This window comes from Aulonocara stuartgranti, assembly GCF_965226115.1.
Source record: "Aulonocara stuartgranti genome assembly, chromosome: 12".
NCBI classification, from domain to species: Eukaryota; Metazoa; Chordata; class Actinopteri; order Cichliformes; family Cichlidae; genus Aulonocara; species Aulonocara stuartgranti.
Window position 1 is genome coordinate 3,261,139 of NC_138948.1, and position 19,240 is coordinate 3,280,378.

At 40.3% G+C, this 19,240-nt stretch overlaps 1 protein-coding gene across 1 annotated transcript in view; it reads left to right on the plus strand.

Moving 5' to 3' along the window:
• The first annotated feature begins 1,907 nt into the window (after positions 1-1,907).
• Positions 1,908-19,240, plus strand: part of slc39a14 (solute carrier family 39 member 14) — a 30,028-nt gene continuing 12,695 nt past the window's right edge. Inside the window, exons 1-4 of the mRNA XM_082553926.1 lie at positions 1,908-2,162; positions 13,182-13,360; positions 14,827-15,152; positions 16,692-16,869. Coding sequence (XP_082410052.1) covers positions 14,856-15,152; positions 16,692-16,869 — 475 coding nt within the window. The 5' untranslated portion in view covers positions 1,908-2,162; positions 13,182-13,360; positions 14,827-14,855. The remainder of the gene's footprint in view (positions 2,163-13,181; positions 13,361-14,826; positions 15,153-16,691; positions 16,870-19,240) is intronic.

The window sequence follows — 19,240 nt, forward strand, 5'->3', positions numbered from 1 at the left end:
TGGCCTTGTGCTCTGGTACTTTCCCTTGCTTAGTGATATGCATTTGAAACGGCTGGTCCAGAACAGCGGATGCGTTTCAGGCTGAATGGGGTGACGTCATCCATCAGCCCAGGCACCAACCAATCAAACCACGGTATCCTGAGAGAGAGCGACGTGGTTACTCGTGCAGTCTGGCATCAAAATGTCGAGACCTTGATTACTGTGCTCAATAATGAATATACTGTATATTAACAGTGTAACCAGCAATTAGCCTAGCTCGTTCGAATATGATGGACGATGTTCCACGAAGCAGCATGGCTCGTTGGTCTAGGGGTATGATTCTCGCTTTGGGTGCGAGAGGTCCCGGGTTCAAATCCCGGACGAGCCCTTTATTTGTTAATGTTTACGGACTGTATGAGATCGTGGGCGCTTGGGCAGTAAAAAAAAAAGTATGCACATTCATTGATGTAGCGCACTTTATGCAAATGAGTTCTCACTGTGTTCGTCAGGCTTATCTGCGTGTCTTTAGGGTACTTTGTGGGTTTATTAATTATATAATCGTAAATAGAATTCACATGAAATGTTCTGAATTACACGGTAGGGATGGAACAACACATTTATTTTGAATTCCTTTTTGTGATCACAGTTTACTTCATTATATTAATTGAACATTTAAGGATGAAATTGGGAATTTAAACCAAAAATTAAATGACAAATAAATTTGGAAAATAAATCCATCCACTCCTTCTTTTGTAGAGTTCTTACCATAATAACATATTTGTTTGCTTTGGCATATTTTATATCATGACCTGTATTTATTTTATTATATTAAATTCATTTCTGCTAGTTTTTTTTAAAGGTTTAAGATATTTAACAATATTGTTTAGCAACACATGAACGTTTTAAATCATTGGTCAGTTGCCACTAATGGATAAATAGCTTGTTGACCTACTTCTCATTTTTAAAATATTTTGCTTCCAAGGTGCCAGACTTTCATATAAGTTGGCAAAGTGGGGTTTTTTTGGGTTTCTGCAGGTCTATCAAATTTCTTCTTTGCAATTTCTTCTTTCTATGCATAAAATACAACAAGCATTTTTGGGCATGTCTATCTCAAAAACCTACAATTTGTAATTTAGTTTACTCTTAAAAAAGAGAGACAAAGACAACAGAGTTTGACAGGCATGAAATAGTATTTCTGCACAAATAAAGTGACCCCCAAAGCATCTGAAATTAGGGTGTATTTCTTTTCTGAGGAAAAAAAAAGTTGGGGATGAAAGATGTGGCAGGCCTGAAAATCCTATCTACAGCAGGCAGAAAGGGAATCGGGTACGGCGGTGAATGTGTAAAGCCCTCTGTAAAACACAGTGGAAGCATGTTGATGGCTTTGCACTTCATGGCGATTGCCAAGATCTTATCAAAGACCTTATCTTATCAAAAATGACAGAAATATGGACACAGATAAATACTATGAGGGAATGTAATTTGGAGGGTGTCTGACTGGCAGAAGGTTTATTTTTCACAGACTGATCCCAAACAGACTGGCAATGCAGAAAAAGCATACTTGGATAGAAAAACACACAGAGGAGCATGGACCGGGCTAGCCAATGTTCAATAATGATGACCTCAACATTAGTGAATAGTCAACTACCTCACTTTTTGTTCAACAATAAACAACCCATAACAATCCTTTTTTGATCCTTTTAATTATAATTCAGGTAGTGTGGGATCATCTTGAGAATATATAATATGTAGAATGATGAAGTAAAATAGAATATCACAAAACATTAGTTAAACTAATGTTAGGTAAAAATAAAAAAAAGTAAAATAAATATAAATTTGAATGTAAAGTAATATAGCTCACACATAATCAGGGTACGGGGTTTTCGTGCAGTATCACCTTTGAACGCAAGGTGGCAGACACGACCATGTGGAAAAAGCCAGTGCGGTCTGTGACGCCACAGTGAAAACGACCACATCCTCCACGCGTTCCTGCTGCCAGGGGCTAAAAAGCAAGCGTCCTGTCTGTGTGAACGCCTGAGCAGTGCCGGATGGATCGTCCGCACCACAGCTGACATGTTCACTCCCTGTATTTGACGTCGCGGTTCGTGTCGGAGCCACGGGAATTGAATTGTTGACAGGAATTGACGTCAAGCCTGATTTTCTGTCCCTAACAGTGGCACCCGGTAAGCTAACTCTCCAGGCTAATCTAAAACCAGCTAATATACCTGACTCCAGGTTATCAGACCACTAAGATAAAACGTCTGCTCAGTTTTATTGATGAACACAGGGTAGTGTGTCCGTGTTTATTCAACGTAAGCATTTAAGACCATAGCTAAATAATCAATTGTTTTTTAGTGTAGAAGCTAACATTATAAAGCTAGATAAGTAATCTTCAAGCTTTTTAACTCATTCAGTTTTGGGTTTAGTGTTCTCCACGATAATCCATAGATTTGTCTTTGGTGAGAAATAAAGGAGTGCAGACAGGTGAGACTCACCCAGGTGTCTGTAGAAATCTGCCAATAAAAAAAGAGTCCCTTTAATGTATGCATGTAATATCTGTTTTCTGGCACACATTAAATCTCATTTTGGTCACTGGAAGTCGGAACTGTTATTCAGTACTACTACTGCTTCTAATTTTTACTCAACTTATATACAGATGTATTGCATAGGATGAGTTAATTGTTAATTTATCTTTTATTGCTCACGCTGACAGTTGCTTAAACCTGTAAAGTCCACTGCCTCGTCAGTCGTTTAGGGTCGCTTGTAGTTTATAGGTCACATTATGAAATGTTATAGTTTATATTACAGTCTGCAGAAAGTTAAAAGTAATAATGATTAGGAGTATTGTGAATGAGGTTGGAGACTTTACAAGTATCTCAAAGGCCCTTTATTTTAATTGTTAACTTTACAATTCAGTTTAGTGTTTTATTTAGTTGTATTTCATTTTATTACTTTCAGTGTTATTGTTGTAAAATAACTACAGTGTGTGTGCATACAGACACTATGGTTTGGAGATATGAGCACAGAGGGGTGTACTACAAACATGGTTTAACACAGCCAGCCTTTGTTTGCATTAGCTGGTGTGACCAAACCTAAAACCACATTTGGGGATAAAAGATATCAAATTCTCTGTTAAGCTGACTTTCTGCTTCAGGCTCTGTGGGCTTTCACATATAAAGGGGCATGTCGCATATGTCATACGATTCTTGCTTTATAAGATATACATTAATAATTTTTTAAAGCAATGATGTTAAATTTGTTTGGTGCTGAACTTTGTAAAATAAAAAAGCATGGCAGCTTTTCCTTTGACAGCTCTCTCTCTGTGCGTGCACCACCTACACAAACATGGAGTGGAGTGGAGCCAACACTAGACATGTGAAGGGAAATACTATTAATAGAGTTTGGATTGCAGGTGAGAAATGAGCAAAGATCTGATCTGAAAAGATGTGCCTGTTGTCACTGATGCATGATCTGGCTTTTTTCAGTCAGGATTAGACTGACATCTGTCCTCCTCCTTGCCATCAGTGGTGCATTTTCGATATGAAATTGGGACGGGTGAGATGTTTCACTGCTCTCACAGGCCCGTTGGGTGATGTGTATGCGCTTTACTTTGTGTGCTAAAGGCCCTGGATTCATATTTTGTTTGTTCCACGCCTGTATGATAGCGCATTATTATGTGCTATCATACATACTTTATATGTGCATTATCTGCAAGCACCTCAAGCTTTACAGTTCTATACAACAAGATGCTTTACTTTATGTGTGAGTCTGCCGTTTTCAAAGGCTTTTCTGACTGCTATCATGGCTTGCTGTGCGTCTCGTTGTTCTTCAAGCATTTAACTTGTCCCAGGTCATGGTTTCCTTTCACTAATGGATTTCAAAAAATTGCGTAAAAAGTGCACGCAACAACAAAAACACTATAATTCAGAAACACGGTTTGCTGATCTGTTCAGCTGTTCGTGGCACTTCCTACGTTGAAATAAACGTCATCGTGTTTTCAGAACAAACTATCACGTGTCAGCCATTATTTGCAAAACCCAAATTTTACATTTTTGCAGGAAATGTAGTTTATTTTCCCCCTCGGGGCCTTTTAAATGCCCACTGGTGCTACTGAAAGAACTATACAGTTTCTGTATAATTCCAGGAACACTTAGAACTTTGACCTGTTGAAAATGGTTTATTTTGATGCACATGCTGCATTTTGCAAATTGTGCACAATATTTATTTTTGTTTTTGCTGCAGTTTTTAAAAATGAGCTTATCTCAGAAATTATGAAGACACTTAAAATAAACTTCCTGTGGTTGGAAACTATTTTGCATAATGTTTTTGCATTTATAGATTTAAGGGATATCTTTCACATTTCTGTAACTAGAAAAACGATTTTCAGTTTCTTTTGTAGTATTTGCACTTTTTAGCAATTTATGTAGTTACTAGGGGTAAAACGATACACAAAATTCACGGTTGGTTCGATACTTTGGTGACACGGTTCAATATTTTTTCGATACAAAGAAAATGTTCATGCTTTTTTAATTTGTCATTTATTAAAATTATAAATATATATTTTAACTCAAACGTACAGTTTTTAAATTTAATGTTGCTGAAACAACAAAATACTAAATCTATCTGATGGAGAAATCCCTCATCTTTGGAAAAGAGAGTTTATTACAGAGAAATGTCTCTTTCCAAAATAAAAGCTATACTATAGCTTCTTCTGGGCTATATTCTCAGCAGCATATTAAACATATCAGGTCCCCATAAGGAGAATCCTGTGCTAACGGCTGTCTAAATGACTCGGGTAAAGTTTGTAGCATGCTGCTTGTTGTTTTTGTCTGCTTCCACTTGTCTTTGCACTAGGATGATGTTGGAGTAAATGTGCAGTCATATTCGTTGTGTTCCCACTAGTGCTGTCAGCGTTAATCTCGTTAAAATGACATTAACGGCATAACGCGGCAAATCTCTGTTAACGAGTTACCGTGGATCACCCTGTGCGTGGGGCTGGACGGCGTCAACACGTTAACAAGCTAACTGCGCTAACGCACTAGTTCCCACCAATTGAGCATTGCGTGGCACATCCAACATACTGTTTTACTTTTGTCCATGACGCGCTTACCATCAGGGTCATACTTCACATGAAAACCAAAATAGTTCCAAACGCCAGATCTGAATGAGGGTGGGGGAGGTTAAATTTCGGGTAGCGTTCAGGCAGTTGCCATGTTGCAACGAGATTAGCTTCTGTCTTGCTAGCTTGCGCTGCGCTCAGTGGATCTGCGCTGGACAGTGCAGCCTAGGCGGAGTAGTCGAACGCAGATCCACTGAGTTCTCAACACAGACAGCATCGTCAGAAGAAAAGTATGGGCTCAAAATGTGGTCATAAATATTTTGTACTTGTAAATCAGTTTTATATGTGTAAAAATAATGTGTGTGTGTGTGTGTGTGTGTGTGTGTAAAAAGAAACAAACTCTTGTAGAGGACATAAAGTCAGAGGTAGAAAAGACAAGGAGCAGGTGCATCTAGTACAGGTAGAGCTGCTGCAAAAACCCACAGAGCCCAGCAGCCAGCGCAACAAATTCTGGATCCTTTGCTTTTAGTTAGCATTAGCAGCACATCCTGCATCCAATGTGAAAGGACTTTTATGCTGCGCACTGTGACTCACAGCAATGGTCCCGGGTCAGCCCTGACTTTGTGTTAAACTAATCCTAAAGTAATAATGGTATTTCTAACCACTGACATATCACAACTTTATCCTTTCAACAGCTACTGAAAGTTAGGGGACCTAGCTGCTATCGGATATTTATATAGAGATCCCCCAGCTTCAAACTGTATTACCCTTCAAGGCAAGGCAAGGCAAATTTATTTGTATAGCACAATTCAACAACAAGGTGATTCAAAGTGCTTTACAGAGACATTAGAAACAAAAACAGATAAAAAGCATGATTTTAAAATTGATTAAAACAAGCAAGCAAACAAACTAACTAAACACACACATTCACATTCACACCTGTTCGCGCGATCTGAACCCTTATCGTAAGGGGAGCTACCAGTCCTTCTGTGGACGAGCTACTTTCTATTTTAAATTCCCTGAATTTAAAATAGAATTCAGGGAAGACCCAGCTGGGTCTAGACCCAGTCTAGACCCAGCTGGGGAGCTACCCAGAGCTCTAAACCCACACCTGTTCGCGCGATCTGAACCCTGCAGTTCAAAAAAAGCGCCCCTCCGACAGCCAAACCCATCTGTTCTCTGATTGGATTGTTACATTTGTGATTGACATGACATTGACCAATCAGATGAAAGGAAGAAAAATAGGGTCAAAATTCGTACTTGTAACTTGCAGGGGTTTTTTTTGGCTAAGTCCACACTCAAATCTTTTTTTTTACGCACACTCAAATCTTTTTTACGCACACACAAATTCTTTTTACACATACTAAACTGATTTACAAGTACAAAATATTTATGACCACATTTTGAGCCCATAGTGAAAAGTTGATAAAATAAATACAATTTTTTGTATTGTTCGATACATATGCGTACTGAACTGAAAGCACTGTATCGAACGGTTCCATATCGATACGAGTATTGTTGCACCCCTAGTAGTTACTATGGACTTAATGCATACCTATTATTAAAATTTGGGATATAATGGTTGTATTGATGCATAGCAACTTGAAATACTCCAAAAAAAGGCTCTACAGCATTTGGATCAGAGCTTCAGTAAGAAATGCAGATTCTTTGAAACAACTTTATTCATGTTGGCTGCAGTCTAAAAATAATGTTACTGCGCTTTATACAGAAGAATAACAGTAACAACAACAAAAGAAAAACCCATAGTGACTTGAGCAAGATTTCGTCCGTTAGAGGTTCTGAATGATTTTTGATTACCCAGCCATAGCATGCAGCATATTTACAGTCTGGTTTAAAATGCTTTTGGCCTCTATGAATAGTTTCCTTCTTCATAACAGCTCTGAGAAGGCTGATTATTATTATTTTTTTGGTCTTTTACTTTGTTCATCTGGATGATTCTTCAGAGCTCTGTCCACATTAATTGACAGGTCCTGACCAGGCCTCACTACTCTGAGTCATTAAACTGGATCATGCATGTGCTGTTGTTACCTGTGGGAGTGTTTTTAATCTAATTTTAGGGCTTACTGTGTAATCCATGATGTCCGTGCTCAAGGTTTAGTGATGAAATTCTAGTATTTTGTTAGTTTTGGCTCTCATTAGCTGTGCCTGTGTTTCACCCATACAGTTTTGCCCCAGTGTTTGCAAATAACTTAGGTGTCCAACTCCAGGCCTCGAGGTTTTAGGTATCACCATCGCCGTAACTTTGTGCTGAACATTGGCGGGGTTAAGATCTCTGTCTAAATAAATAAATAAATAAATCTGGGTATATTCCCAGATGATTAAACATGAAACGATTTTGCTGGTAATAACTGAAAAGAGTAAAGATAATCAATAACCTCTTTATGCAAGATAATTCATAATTTTATTGGGAGGGTTATATTGATTGGGTCTGATTATTGGGGGGGGTGATAATCCCCCTAACCCACCTGTAAATTTTGCCCCTGGATATCACCCTGGGTCAACACACCTGAATCAAGTGACCAGTTCATTACCAGCCTCTGGAGAACTTCAAGACATGTTGAGGAGGTCATTTAACCATTTAAATCAGCTGTGATGGATCTAAAACCTGCAGGACACCGGCCCTTGAGGCCTGGAGTTCCCCGCCCCTGGTAGGGAGTATGATTCTCTGCATGAGGTCCTAGGTTCAAATCCTGGACCAGCTCTTTATCTAAGTGTGTTTGTGGTAAATGATTTGATTTCTGTAAACACCCCAAGCTGTACAATATTCAGTCGTCCTCTCAGCAATTACTTTATTGACATGTTTCATACAAGATCATTTCCAAGAGCTCGTTTTCATGTGCTTGTTTTATCTGGTTTTTGTGCTGATTTCAGTTACATATAGTTAGTCAATGATCTGTAGTTTAATTAGTTTTATTTTATTTTATTTTTTAATTTGTACCTCACTCAGTTCATTTTTATTATTATTTTTTAATCAGTGCATTATTTAACCTACTTGAAAAAGGTTTATGGTCTAAGACTGGATTTAATCCACGTCATGTTTAACTTACTCTTGATAAAAAAACTCTACCTTAACTAATTTGATGGCTGCAGTTTATCTTTAATGTTCTCTTAAAGTAAAAAGGAAACAGTAACCCACCACTTAAAATGTGTGTAACTTCCTTCAGTGCACGTGCTCTGTGGCTTTCTGTGTCTGGATTCCTGCCCTGGGTAAGAGAGATGGGGTCTGAGTCAGTCCGGGTCACGTCGAAACCCTTTAATTTTATGGTTGGTGGTCGTTTGGAGTGTAGTCAGGATGAGTGGAGCACAATAACAATGTGTTTGGTGAACCAAAACAGTGCCCACAGCTATCACTCTATCATCTAATGACAGCTTTGGTTGATGATAACTGCACGAGAACCAAGCGAAACAGTAATTAGGGGTTGATGAAGGCATGCACAGCCTCACCTGGTCTTCCCTGTGGTTGTATATAAAGTGGCCTGAGAGGACAGAGTGCAGATGTGAGAGGACGGACGAGATGTGAGGTGCAAACTGCTGGAAATTGCAAAGGATCTGTTCAAAAGCAGTCTCCATTCATAGAAAAGGTAGGATGAAATGCATGCTCTGTAGTCAGCACAAGTCTGCAGAGAAAGCCTGTTGAAACCAGATCAGAGATCTGAGAGCTTGTTTATGTTTTTAGATTTGTCACAAGTCTGATAAGTACAGTTATTGGACTAATAAGAGTGACTGATATTGAATGTAATTTTGCTATTTAGTGACACAACCCTCCTTATTTATCCAGGTTTGGGACTGGCAGTCGTTACTTTTGTTATTTAAAGACCTAAATATTGATTTTATGGAAACACACATGGCATGGCAGCATTTAATACCAAGTGTTCTTATCATCATTTTGTTGGGCAACATGAATGAAATCACTGCCTGTTAATCATTGAAATCTCTAAAAAAACTATCTCTGTACGATCTCTTCGACTTCAGAGTGCAGAGTTTTATCTTTCCCCGAAGAGCATCGGTAAGAAATACGGATTCTTAGAAGCAACTTTATTTGTTCTGGCTGCAATATAAAAATAACTTTATTGCTCTGTAAGCCTCTATATATGATCCTAAAACAGAGCACTTTGTACTTTTTTGTTGTTGTTTTTTTACCTTATGTCAGTTTTTCAAATAGATCAAGCCTAAGTTTGAATTCATTTTTAAAATTCTTTTTTATATTTATCCTTTATTATCAGAGTTTAAACGCCTGAACATAGTTAAGCGTTTGTCATTCGCTGGTACGTCAGGTGTTAATGACGGAGCTGTGATACTGATGAATGTGTTCTCGTCCACAGACGGCATTTATGGCAGCTTTACCTGCTTCACACTGGCCAAAGTTTTATTTCTCCTTGTAAAATCTCCCTTCAGTAGACCTACCCCAGTTTGTGATCAGTAATATAACACCAACGCCATCCCTTTCATGTGAACGTGTTAATATCTAGCCTGATAAATGCTGTGTTGACTTATTACTTCTCTGTACAGATTTGTGATCTTCCCCAGCTGAAAGTAAGGATAAGAATTGTTACGAGTGACTGCAATTATGCTGTTTGATTTTATTTTTGGAAAAACACAAAGTACATCTTACTTAATCTTACAGTTTCAGGCGCCTCTTTTATTCACTGCTTTGTTTGGTTTAATTCCCCTGTGCTCTTCTTTTGTTTCGTTTTGTTACGAAATTCCACTTTTCTTCTTCTTTTTTTGTTACACCTACTTGTTTCTTGAGATCTGCCTCTTCAGACTACCCTTTTAAAACTTTCTGGTGCCAAATGACGACATCTATGCTCCTTGTACGGAGCCTCATGGTGCCGGCTTATTTAAAAAGGCGAAATGCGAGCAGAAAGTTTCTTTCTGTGCTTTTATGATGGATGGTTTAGTTTGTGGATTAGCTCACCAGTATGCATCACCCTAATTACTCACAAATTTATTAAAAGGATGCGTGGGTTTGGAGTGGTCATGGTTTGTTTGGTTAAACTAATCCATGGAAAGCAGTTATTCATGTTGTTTTTGAGGCTGGTGGTAAAGTGTCAGCCAGATGTCCTGTGAGACCTGTAACCCACCGCTGACTTCATTTCTGCCTTGTCAGCACACGAAGTTGGTGATGACGAGGGAAACTGGTCATCGAGCGGTGTTTACACGTGGGTGCAGTAGCCGTGAGATGTGACCTCAGCCTGCGAGTTCACGGCTTTCTCTGGCTGCAGTATTCTCATGCTTGCTCGTGGATGGCTACCTGATCTGTAACGGAAACCCGATTTGTCTTGTGTGTCCTTCCTGTCAGCGCTTCAGTTTGACGGGATTCATTTTCATGCCAGTGTTAGATTAGATTTCCTCTTCATTGGTATTTCATATTATAGAGAAATATAATCATTGTATTTATACTTATTTGTATTTAAATGGTGTATTTAAATGCCAGTTACACTTATTTTGAAAATGGGAACAAATCTTCAAGAATACATACTAATAAAAAAAAATGTATCACTGAAATGATAAGTGAACATTATATGTTTACTTATTTGGGGGGTTGGGTATGGATCAGGGAGAGATTATCCTGTCACGATGGGAGCCTAAAAAGACAAAGTCAGACAAACAGGTGACGTCTTGAGACATCCGAGGTCCTCTGCGTGCTGTCGGGATTGGTGACTAAGCTTTTTCCCTCCTTCACCCCTGTGCCAGCTCCCATGTAATCATCATGCTTTCCATCCATGGCCTTCACCATCATGTTGAAGAGCTCACGTCTGTGCTGCAGACTGCCAGTCTCGTCTGCCAGCCTTTATCTTATCTGTGGGCACACACACACCACTAAAACAGACATGGTGACCACTAAAACAGACATGGTGACATGAGCGTGACCCAACATTCGGGGCACTTGTTTTGATTGGACCGTAGCCATCTGCCAGTGAGAAATGTTTCTGCTCCTTCACTGTTTATCATAGCTCGACTTTTTGGAGCTGCACATCCTCCAGACGCTGAGATGCATGTGTGTATTTAGTGTGTGTAACCTGGAGATTATCCCAGGCAGGTTTCTAACACAGCAATTATGGTGCTCGTGTTGATATTGACATTTGATAGTTGACGATTTATGTCATCGACTGACTGCAAACATCCTTGTTGCATGTGTGTGGTGCATGCGTGTGTGTGTGAGCGTGTATTTATATCATTGTGGGGACCAAAAATTGGAAGCTTACTATACTTGTGGGGACCAGCAGCACTTACGGGGACCTAAATCAGGGTCCCTGCAAGTTTGAAGGCATTTCTGAGACTCAAAATGTGGTTTTAGTGTAAAGGCTACAGTTAGGTTATGGTTAGGTATATTAGGGTTAGGCATTCATTTTTGATGGTTAGGGTAAGCATTATGCCAATTAGATGTCCTCACAAGATGTGAATACCCGACATGTTGTGTTTGTGTTAAGGAAGATTACATGGCTGGTTCTTAAGTTTCAACATATTAATTGAATGTTAAAGCCTTTCTTCCTGTGTTTGTTGGGTGGTTCATGTGTAACGTAGCAGCAGAACTTCTAGTCTTCTGGGTTTGGTTGGTGTCTGCCCATTTTCTTTGGTTTTAGAGGAATTAACACATACATATTGGGAAACTTTTGAGTCAGACTTGTTAGGCTACAAAAAGAACCAGAAAACTGTAATATACTGTCCTGTAGAAAATGCGTCTTGGCTTTTCCCCTCAGTACTGGTCTCTTTAACATGTTCTCCCCTTCTTCTAGACAAACATTTGTCTCGAACATGCCCGTGAATGCGTTTCACCTTTGTGCTTTCACTCTCTAATATAGGCTGACACACCTTGACTCTCTTATAAAAAATAAATGCACAAGATGAGAGAGATATCAGTTTACTTCTGGCAGCTTTCCTTGGTTTTCACAGGGACCACTAACAGCAGTTAAACCACAAGGTGAAGCTTCAAAACAGCTGGCTGTTACTTCATCTCATTCTTAAGATTAGAGGTACTTAAGACCTTTTTATTTAACCAAGCAAATCCTGTTAATATGAGGATGTTTGGCTAAGGCAGTGGCTTCTGTCAACTACTTAATACAAACAGTCTGACTTCACTTATATGGACCAGTCATACTTATGTGACCTCCCAAAGACCAGTTTTGACCCATGAAATATGTTGCACCACTTCTATTTTGCACATCAGCGTGCTCAGTTTTAAGCCTTTCTCACAAATAGACTCTACAGATTGCACAACATAGTGTCCACCACACTCTCCCACTGCCTACTGCAGGAAAACCTCAGCTTTAAAAAGTTAGAAGGAGCAAGTATTTGTTGTATTAATTTTAGCTTGACTAATTTATTTTAGTACCATTGTTTACTCTCAGCTTCCCCGTGTGCCTGAACATTAGCAGCCAGCAGGAAAGAGGCCAAGGTTCAGAGCTCCTGCAACTTTAAGGAGGATTGTGCAACAGAGACTTGCAGGGAAGAAAGTTTGAAAAAGTGGTACCTAAAGATGCTTTTGAAGTTTTATTCTATTTCTCTCCTCCACCAACTCCAGAATAAGGCCTCATTAGGCCAAGTGGAGGGGAAAATGTGGGAGAGAGGGTGTAATTCACTGGGGAGAAGAGGAGAGTCTTCTCTTTGCCTCCTCAGATCAGAGACCTTTGGAGAGAGACGTAAAGACGGTGCCTGAACTCAAATTGGTTAGTCAACTTTCCCCAGATAAAATAAAACTTTTACTTTTTCAGGTAAGGCTGCATTTTTCCAAAACATCAGTGATGTTTGGAAGTGAGAAATTTCAAAGTGAATCATCCTGATCACTTGCTTGCACGTCGGCCTGCTTTTTCTTAATTAATCTTTTTCAGAGCTGTTTAACGCTTCAGTTTTAAGTAACTGCATAGGTGTCAACAAGAAACACTTCAGTTGCAGAAAAGAAATATTCAGGGTTCGGCTCAGTTCTTGACTTTGTGGATCGAGTGTCAGACAGGAAGAGGACGAATCGATGGATAAGAGAACACACGGTAGATTTGAGCTGGCAGCTGCCATGTCAGGTTTCTTTTTAGTCCTCATTTCTTTTTGTCTACCTCTCCCTATTTGTTTCCTCCTAACCAGCGACTTGTAACCTTCATTTTATCTGTCTCCCTCTCTTCCACAGCCCGCTGCACTCCTGAGGAGCCTGCTGCTCTCTCCAGACTCACATTTCTCCCTCCCCACATCTATCTCAGCTCCCAAGTTACCCGTGAGCATTACTCAGCAGGCTGGGAGCCTCAGGGCAGACCGACTGAAACAGCCTCTTTACTCACCGGCTATCATTACGCACCTCTGTAGGAAAAGGTGAGTGCTTCTTTACAACAAAATGAATGGCTGTGTTTATTCAGCCCAGCTTTGCTTGTAGACCTGCAGGGTGCACAGACATGAATAGAGACTCTGTTACAACAGTGGACCCTATGTGGACATGATCCTATGTGATGTCAGAGTTTTTAAAAAAGTGGAAATCATAAGGGTTTTATATAGTCGAAACACACAGTGTTGGATAAATCCCACCAACACCGATTGAGTAAAGTGTTGAAAGACCAGTAAATCCTATTTCCGGTCGACAGACGGCACATTGGTTGAGATTGTCAGTGATAATCTGTGTGCTATAATTTCCTGTAATTGGGGACTGTGTTTATTCCACTGTTTCCTGTTCTCAGCTTGTGCTTCGTGCTACAAAAGCTCTTTGTGTCACCTTGTGTGTTTGGTGTTTAATTAGAAGTTCACAGCTTTGCTTCAAGCAGCAGTTATTTTGTATATTATAGAGTGTTTTGGTACCAGTGTTTCTCCTGCTTTGGATGAAGCTCTGTTACAAGCTCCCAAAATCTTTCAGTTGTCATAATTCAGAAGAGAATCAATCTTGGGCTCAGGAAGACTTCAGTGTGGACATTAAACTTAGGGTCAGGACTTTTTCATAGTGAGCAATCCAAACCACACAGCAGCATATTATTGTTGTAGATCGAATAATACAATAAAAATTAAAGTAATGTCCACGGTGTAGACTGCGCCACTATTTTCCTCCTCTGACACACGAGCAGAAATCAGCTGATTGTGCCTAGAGTATGGATAGCCAGGCAGACTAACCATTCCAAGGAATTGGACTACTGGGTTCTCAATTCCCATCCCTACTGACGAGTCTCCCAGTACCTGTTGCCACAATGCTTCACCTTAGTAATGCTATTAGCCCGGTAATGAGCAGTGCCTGGTTCCCTCCAGACATGATGCCTGGATTCAGGCCAAAGAGTGCAATCTTTGTTTCATCAGAGTGAAGAATTGTTTCTCATGGTCCGAGAGTCCTTCAGGTGCCTTTTGACAAACTCCGGGCAGGCTGGGATGTGGCCTCCCCGATGAAGGCCCGTCTACCTCGATCGCTCAGATTGGCCGGGATTAATAAGATAAACATGAGAAACATCAACCCATATATTACTGTTAGCGTGCTTGTTTTCTATCAGAAAATTGTCAGTATGCGTCAAAATTACTACTACTACTGTGTTCTGTTACGTACTATCACAATGTTAACACACCTTATCAGGAAGTCGCATACAGAAACTATGCTGTTTAGACAGTATAGTGAATTTCCAGCAAATAGCGACACGTGCTTGCACACAAACAGTGATGTGTCCAACAGATATTGATAGTCTGGTATTTCAGGTCCTCAACATGCAATCCAAGTAGTTTCCTAAAAAGCGAGGTAATGCCACATTCTCTTCAGTGATTTCAAAGATTTACTCAAACTTTCTTTTTTGTGGCTTCTGTCCTCCCCACAGATCGACGTCCTGCGTCCACTGAAGAAGACATGCTCATCTGCTGCCCTCATGGCCGTGCCGCTACATCCACCAGCCTCTTTCACTTTGACTTGGCGTTCCTGCTGGCTCTAGCTGTGCTGCTCTGCCAGGTGACTGGTCAGGTGGAGAGTCAGACGCAGTCACCTGCTCAGGTGCTACAGGACATTCTGTCCCGCTATGGGGACAACAGCACCATCACGGTCCCTCAGCTGCGATCTCTGTTAGCAGCCCTCAGCCAGGGCCAGAGTGAAAGCGACAGCACAGCTGAAACACCAACAACCACACCTCCCCAGTTCAACAACTCCAAGGTACAAAACCTTTTCATTCTCTCCATTTTAAATTCATATTTTATTTCTGTTGTGGAATAAATATAACAAATAGAAGTTAAAGACTAACATTCGTGCACCTTTGCAGGACTCTGAAGTAGACTCATAAATCCAGCTTTAGTCCGGTCTGGAAGAAACAGGCAGTACCGGTTCCAGATAGCTGAGCTGTTTAGCATATTTCCCATACTTAGTGTCGTGGCTCATTGACTCACTCACTTGTTGATCTGCCTTTGAATAGATTCGCTGTGAGTACTGGTGGCCAAGTATGAACCTTTCCAAAAAAAATAAATGATGGCTAGGACGTCACACGTGAGTCAGGCGTTGGTTTGTGACACTGAAACGTTTCGTTTGTCAATAACCGGCCGAGCTACAAAGAATATTCAGGGTGTTCCACAGTTTGACTTTGCAGCATACTGAGGCATCTGCTCCTTCTACCACGTCACAGATCTTAAAGCTTTTTATTATTTTCAGCACCAACTTTTCTTTCCCACCTTTGTAAAATACAGTGTAGCAAACAAATACATGTAAAAATATAAATCTAATGAACTGGTATTTATTACATGACAATAAATAACATTAAAATCTGAGAGATCACTTTATTCACCTAATTTTAATTTTTCACTCACTGTGTTTATTCTGTCTTCCTCTGTTTTTCTGATCCATCTTTTTAAGTCAGGATTAAAGCGACATCTGCCACATGCATCCCGAGTCAACGCATGCGCAACTAATCCCAAAAGCTCAGTCTTCTGATTGCATCAAACACTCTGTTCTGAACTTGTTTCTCTACTTCAGCCTTTTCATAATTACAATGAGAGCAGATGTTGTTAAAAAGCTCTGGCTCTGAGTGAAAACACCTACTTTAGGTGCTGTCGCCCTCGTGAGTGGCAGTTGTGACGTCACTTTGGGACGCACTTTCCTTGTTTCTCCACCCCTTGATGTTTATGACCTCGGTCATGCGTTGCAGCTCAGTTGAAGACACATTAGTTTCATTGATATATCAGTTCAAGAGCTCAGATTCTCCGATTATAAAGAGGGAGCTCTGACTTCTATTTCTGTTCCAGCATGAACATGAAGGTTTATTCTGAGGGGCAACACCTGTCTCTGAGCAGGTTCAGCCCGCCTCAGCGTGCCCAGTATAAATGTTACAGTGCTGTGATGACACAGTCGGTGGAGGCAACAACGAGGCCCAACGAAAAGGATTATTTTAAACTGTTACTTTGTTAACATTAACTCATTAGAGTCGAAAATTTAATCATCATTTTTATTTGGTCAGATGCTGTTTTTTTATTTATTTATTTTATTGGTGACACCAATGTTATGCAATGGTGCCTTCCTGTTAATTTCGTCTAGTCTAGACTCCAAATATGAGTCTTGACAGACTCATTTGTGTTGTGTTTTCAGTCCACATGAAGGTGAAAAGCATGCTAACCTGTCACTGCATCCTGGTTATGTCCTGGCTAATTCACCAACGGTGAGATGTTCGCTTGTGTGGGTCATTTATGGGGATGTTTCCTGTTCCAGTGCTTGCCTGCAGACACACTGGCCATTTACAGCATGAGCGAGGCGTCGCGGCTGGATGGCCAGGGTTTTCAGGAGCTGTGCCCCACCATGCTGCAGCAGCTGGATGCTGGCAGCTGCAGGGCACATAAAGGGGAGGAGCAAAGCAGCGACACCTACCCCAGGCCCTCAGACGCTGAAGGTGAGCACCAACTAAATACTAATATTTAACATATTTGTATGTTTTAATTTCCTCTGGTGGAAATTGTACATATGTGTTGATCAAAGTTTACCTTTTGCTCCTTAATGTCTTTTAAAGCCTTTTTCATTGTTTTTCATTGTTATTTAGAAGAGACACATTTGGATTCATCCAAGCAGCATCTCAGACAAAAACAGCATAAATCCAGAAAGTGTTTCTTCTCCAAATATTTTCTTTTTAACTTCCTCTGCAATCGCTGTATTTCTTTCAAGGTTTTCTGTGCCTCATTGTTCATGTCTGTTGTCAGTTCAAGTATTATCACACACCTTGCAAATCTCAGCTCGAAATTTGTGTGTTTTGTTGCCTGGTGATTTTATGGTGTCCCCGAAGGAGGTGAAAGCCAAAATAAGCACGCACAGTTAGCCAAGAGCTCAGATTGCATTTCTCAGTTTTCTGTAAAAACCAGCACATTTTTCAGAGTCCACAGTCCAGCTTCTCTCAGCGTTTTCAGTATGCAGCACAGATCTCATCCAGGTAAAGACAGTCCAGGCTGGAAAGCTTTGACGTGCACATCCTGTCAGAAATTCTAGGAAATGCTGAATTCAGTGCAGGCTGCTGTTTAAAGAGAAAAAGAAAAACCTTTGAGTCTTCATGAAGTAAAACTAAATTGGCTCTGGAGTGTGTGGCTGGTATAAAAAGCAAGCTAATCACAGACTTGGAGGTTTTGGTTAAGTCATGTGATGTTTTGTGCTCAAGGCCTCAGGATCATCGGTTCAGAAAAGTCCAAAACATTTGTTGAGCTTCAGCTAAAAGAAAAACGACAGCTTTCTTTATGCAGGCAAAGACTTTGGGCTTGAATCTTGTGCTGTAGCTGGTGTCCTTATTTATTTCATCCTTGACAGGTGAAGAAGAAATGGCCCCAGAGCTGTGGCTCCATTTCTCACTCTCCACTGACAAATTTGTTTTCCCTTATCAGGCCCTCATGGCTTCAGCTCACTTCACACTTTCCTCTTTAGGCAGCTTATTTTGGCTTGAGAGATGTTTTCCTAGCTGGAGGTTTACGGGTATCAGAGAGGAAATTTAATAACCTTTTCTTTTCTCATCATGTGAATAATCCAGCTTTACCCAAGGACTCACATTAGCACTGATATGCTGCTAATAGACATAAAATAATGATCCTTTTTTAACCAGATACTTGTTTTAATGATGTTTGATGACATTCTCTTTATTCTGCTGCTTATGTTCTTAACCGCGTGTCCAGCAGCTGTGTTTAAATGGTTTTTGACTCGTCTGCACGGCTCTTGTACACCGTGAACATTTCTCAATAGATTGATGATTTTTCCAGAAGTCTTGAGCCTCTTTTGAAAGAAACACTCTAGACAGCAGTAATGGAGACAGTTTGCAAACATGGAATTTGCAGGTTACTCACCAGCCACTTTGGTGTGTACTCCATCTCAACTCGTTAGAACCAACCATCAGAGTAGGAAAGGTGATTTAGGTGACTGATAGGAAAAATATCCAAAAAAGAGAAAATATGAAGTGAGTGGCACGTCTCTGGGAAGAAATGTTTTGTTGATACCAGAAATCAGAGAGTGGCCACACAGCTTAGAGCTGAAAGTAAGTCAACAGTAACTCAAATAACCACTGGTTGCAACCAAGGTATGCAGAAAAGCATCTATAAACGCACAACATGTTGATCCTTGAAGCGGATGCACTACAGCAGCAGAAGACAACATCAGGTGTTGTTCCTGTCAGCTCAGTCCAGGAAACTGAGGCTACAGTTCACAGGTATCATCAAAACTAGTTGTTTGGGGTATATTTTCTCACTTTGTTCTCCTTAGTACCAAAGGAGCATTGGTTAAACACAACAGCCAACCCGAGTATTGTCGCTGACCTCATCCAACCCTTTTAATAAAAGATTCCAAGAGGACAGTTTTCCGGTTCACAACATCAGATCCTCTCAGACTGGTTTCTTGAACATGACCGTTCACTGTGCTCAGATGGCCTCCACAGTCACCTGACCTCCGCACCTTTGGGAGATTGACATCACTGTGTGATATTATCATGTCGTTATGAACCAAAATCTCAGAGAAATGTTTTCAGCATCCTGTGAATCTGTGGCATGAAGCGTTAAGGGCAATGCTGAAGGGAAAATGGGACCCAACCCAGCACTAGAAGATGTACCTAATAAAGTGTCGGGTGTGTGAGACCAAAAGACGCAAAACTTAGCAGGGATGCGAAGTCAGCAAATCAATTTCCCATTGGAGACAATAAAGTTACCATTGAACATAAGAACCAATATCAAGTCAGTGATGGGAATGTTGGTGTTTCTTGTTTTTCTGTACCAGAGCTACTGTAGGTCCATTAGCTACTG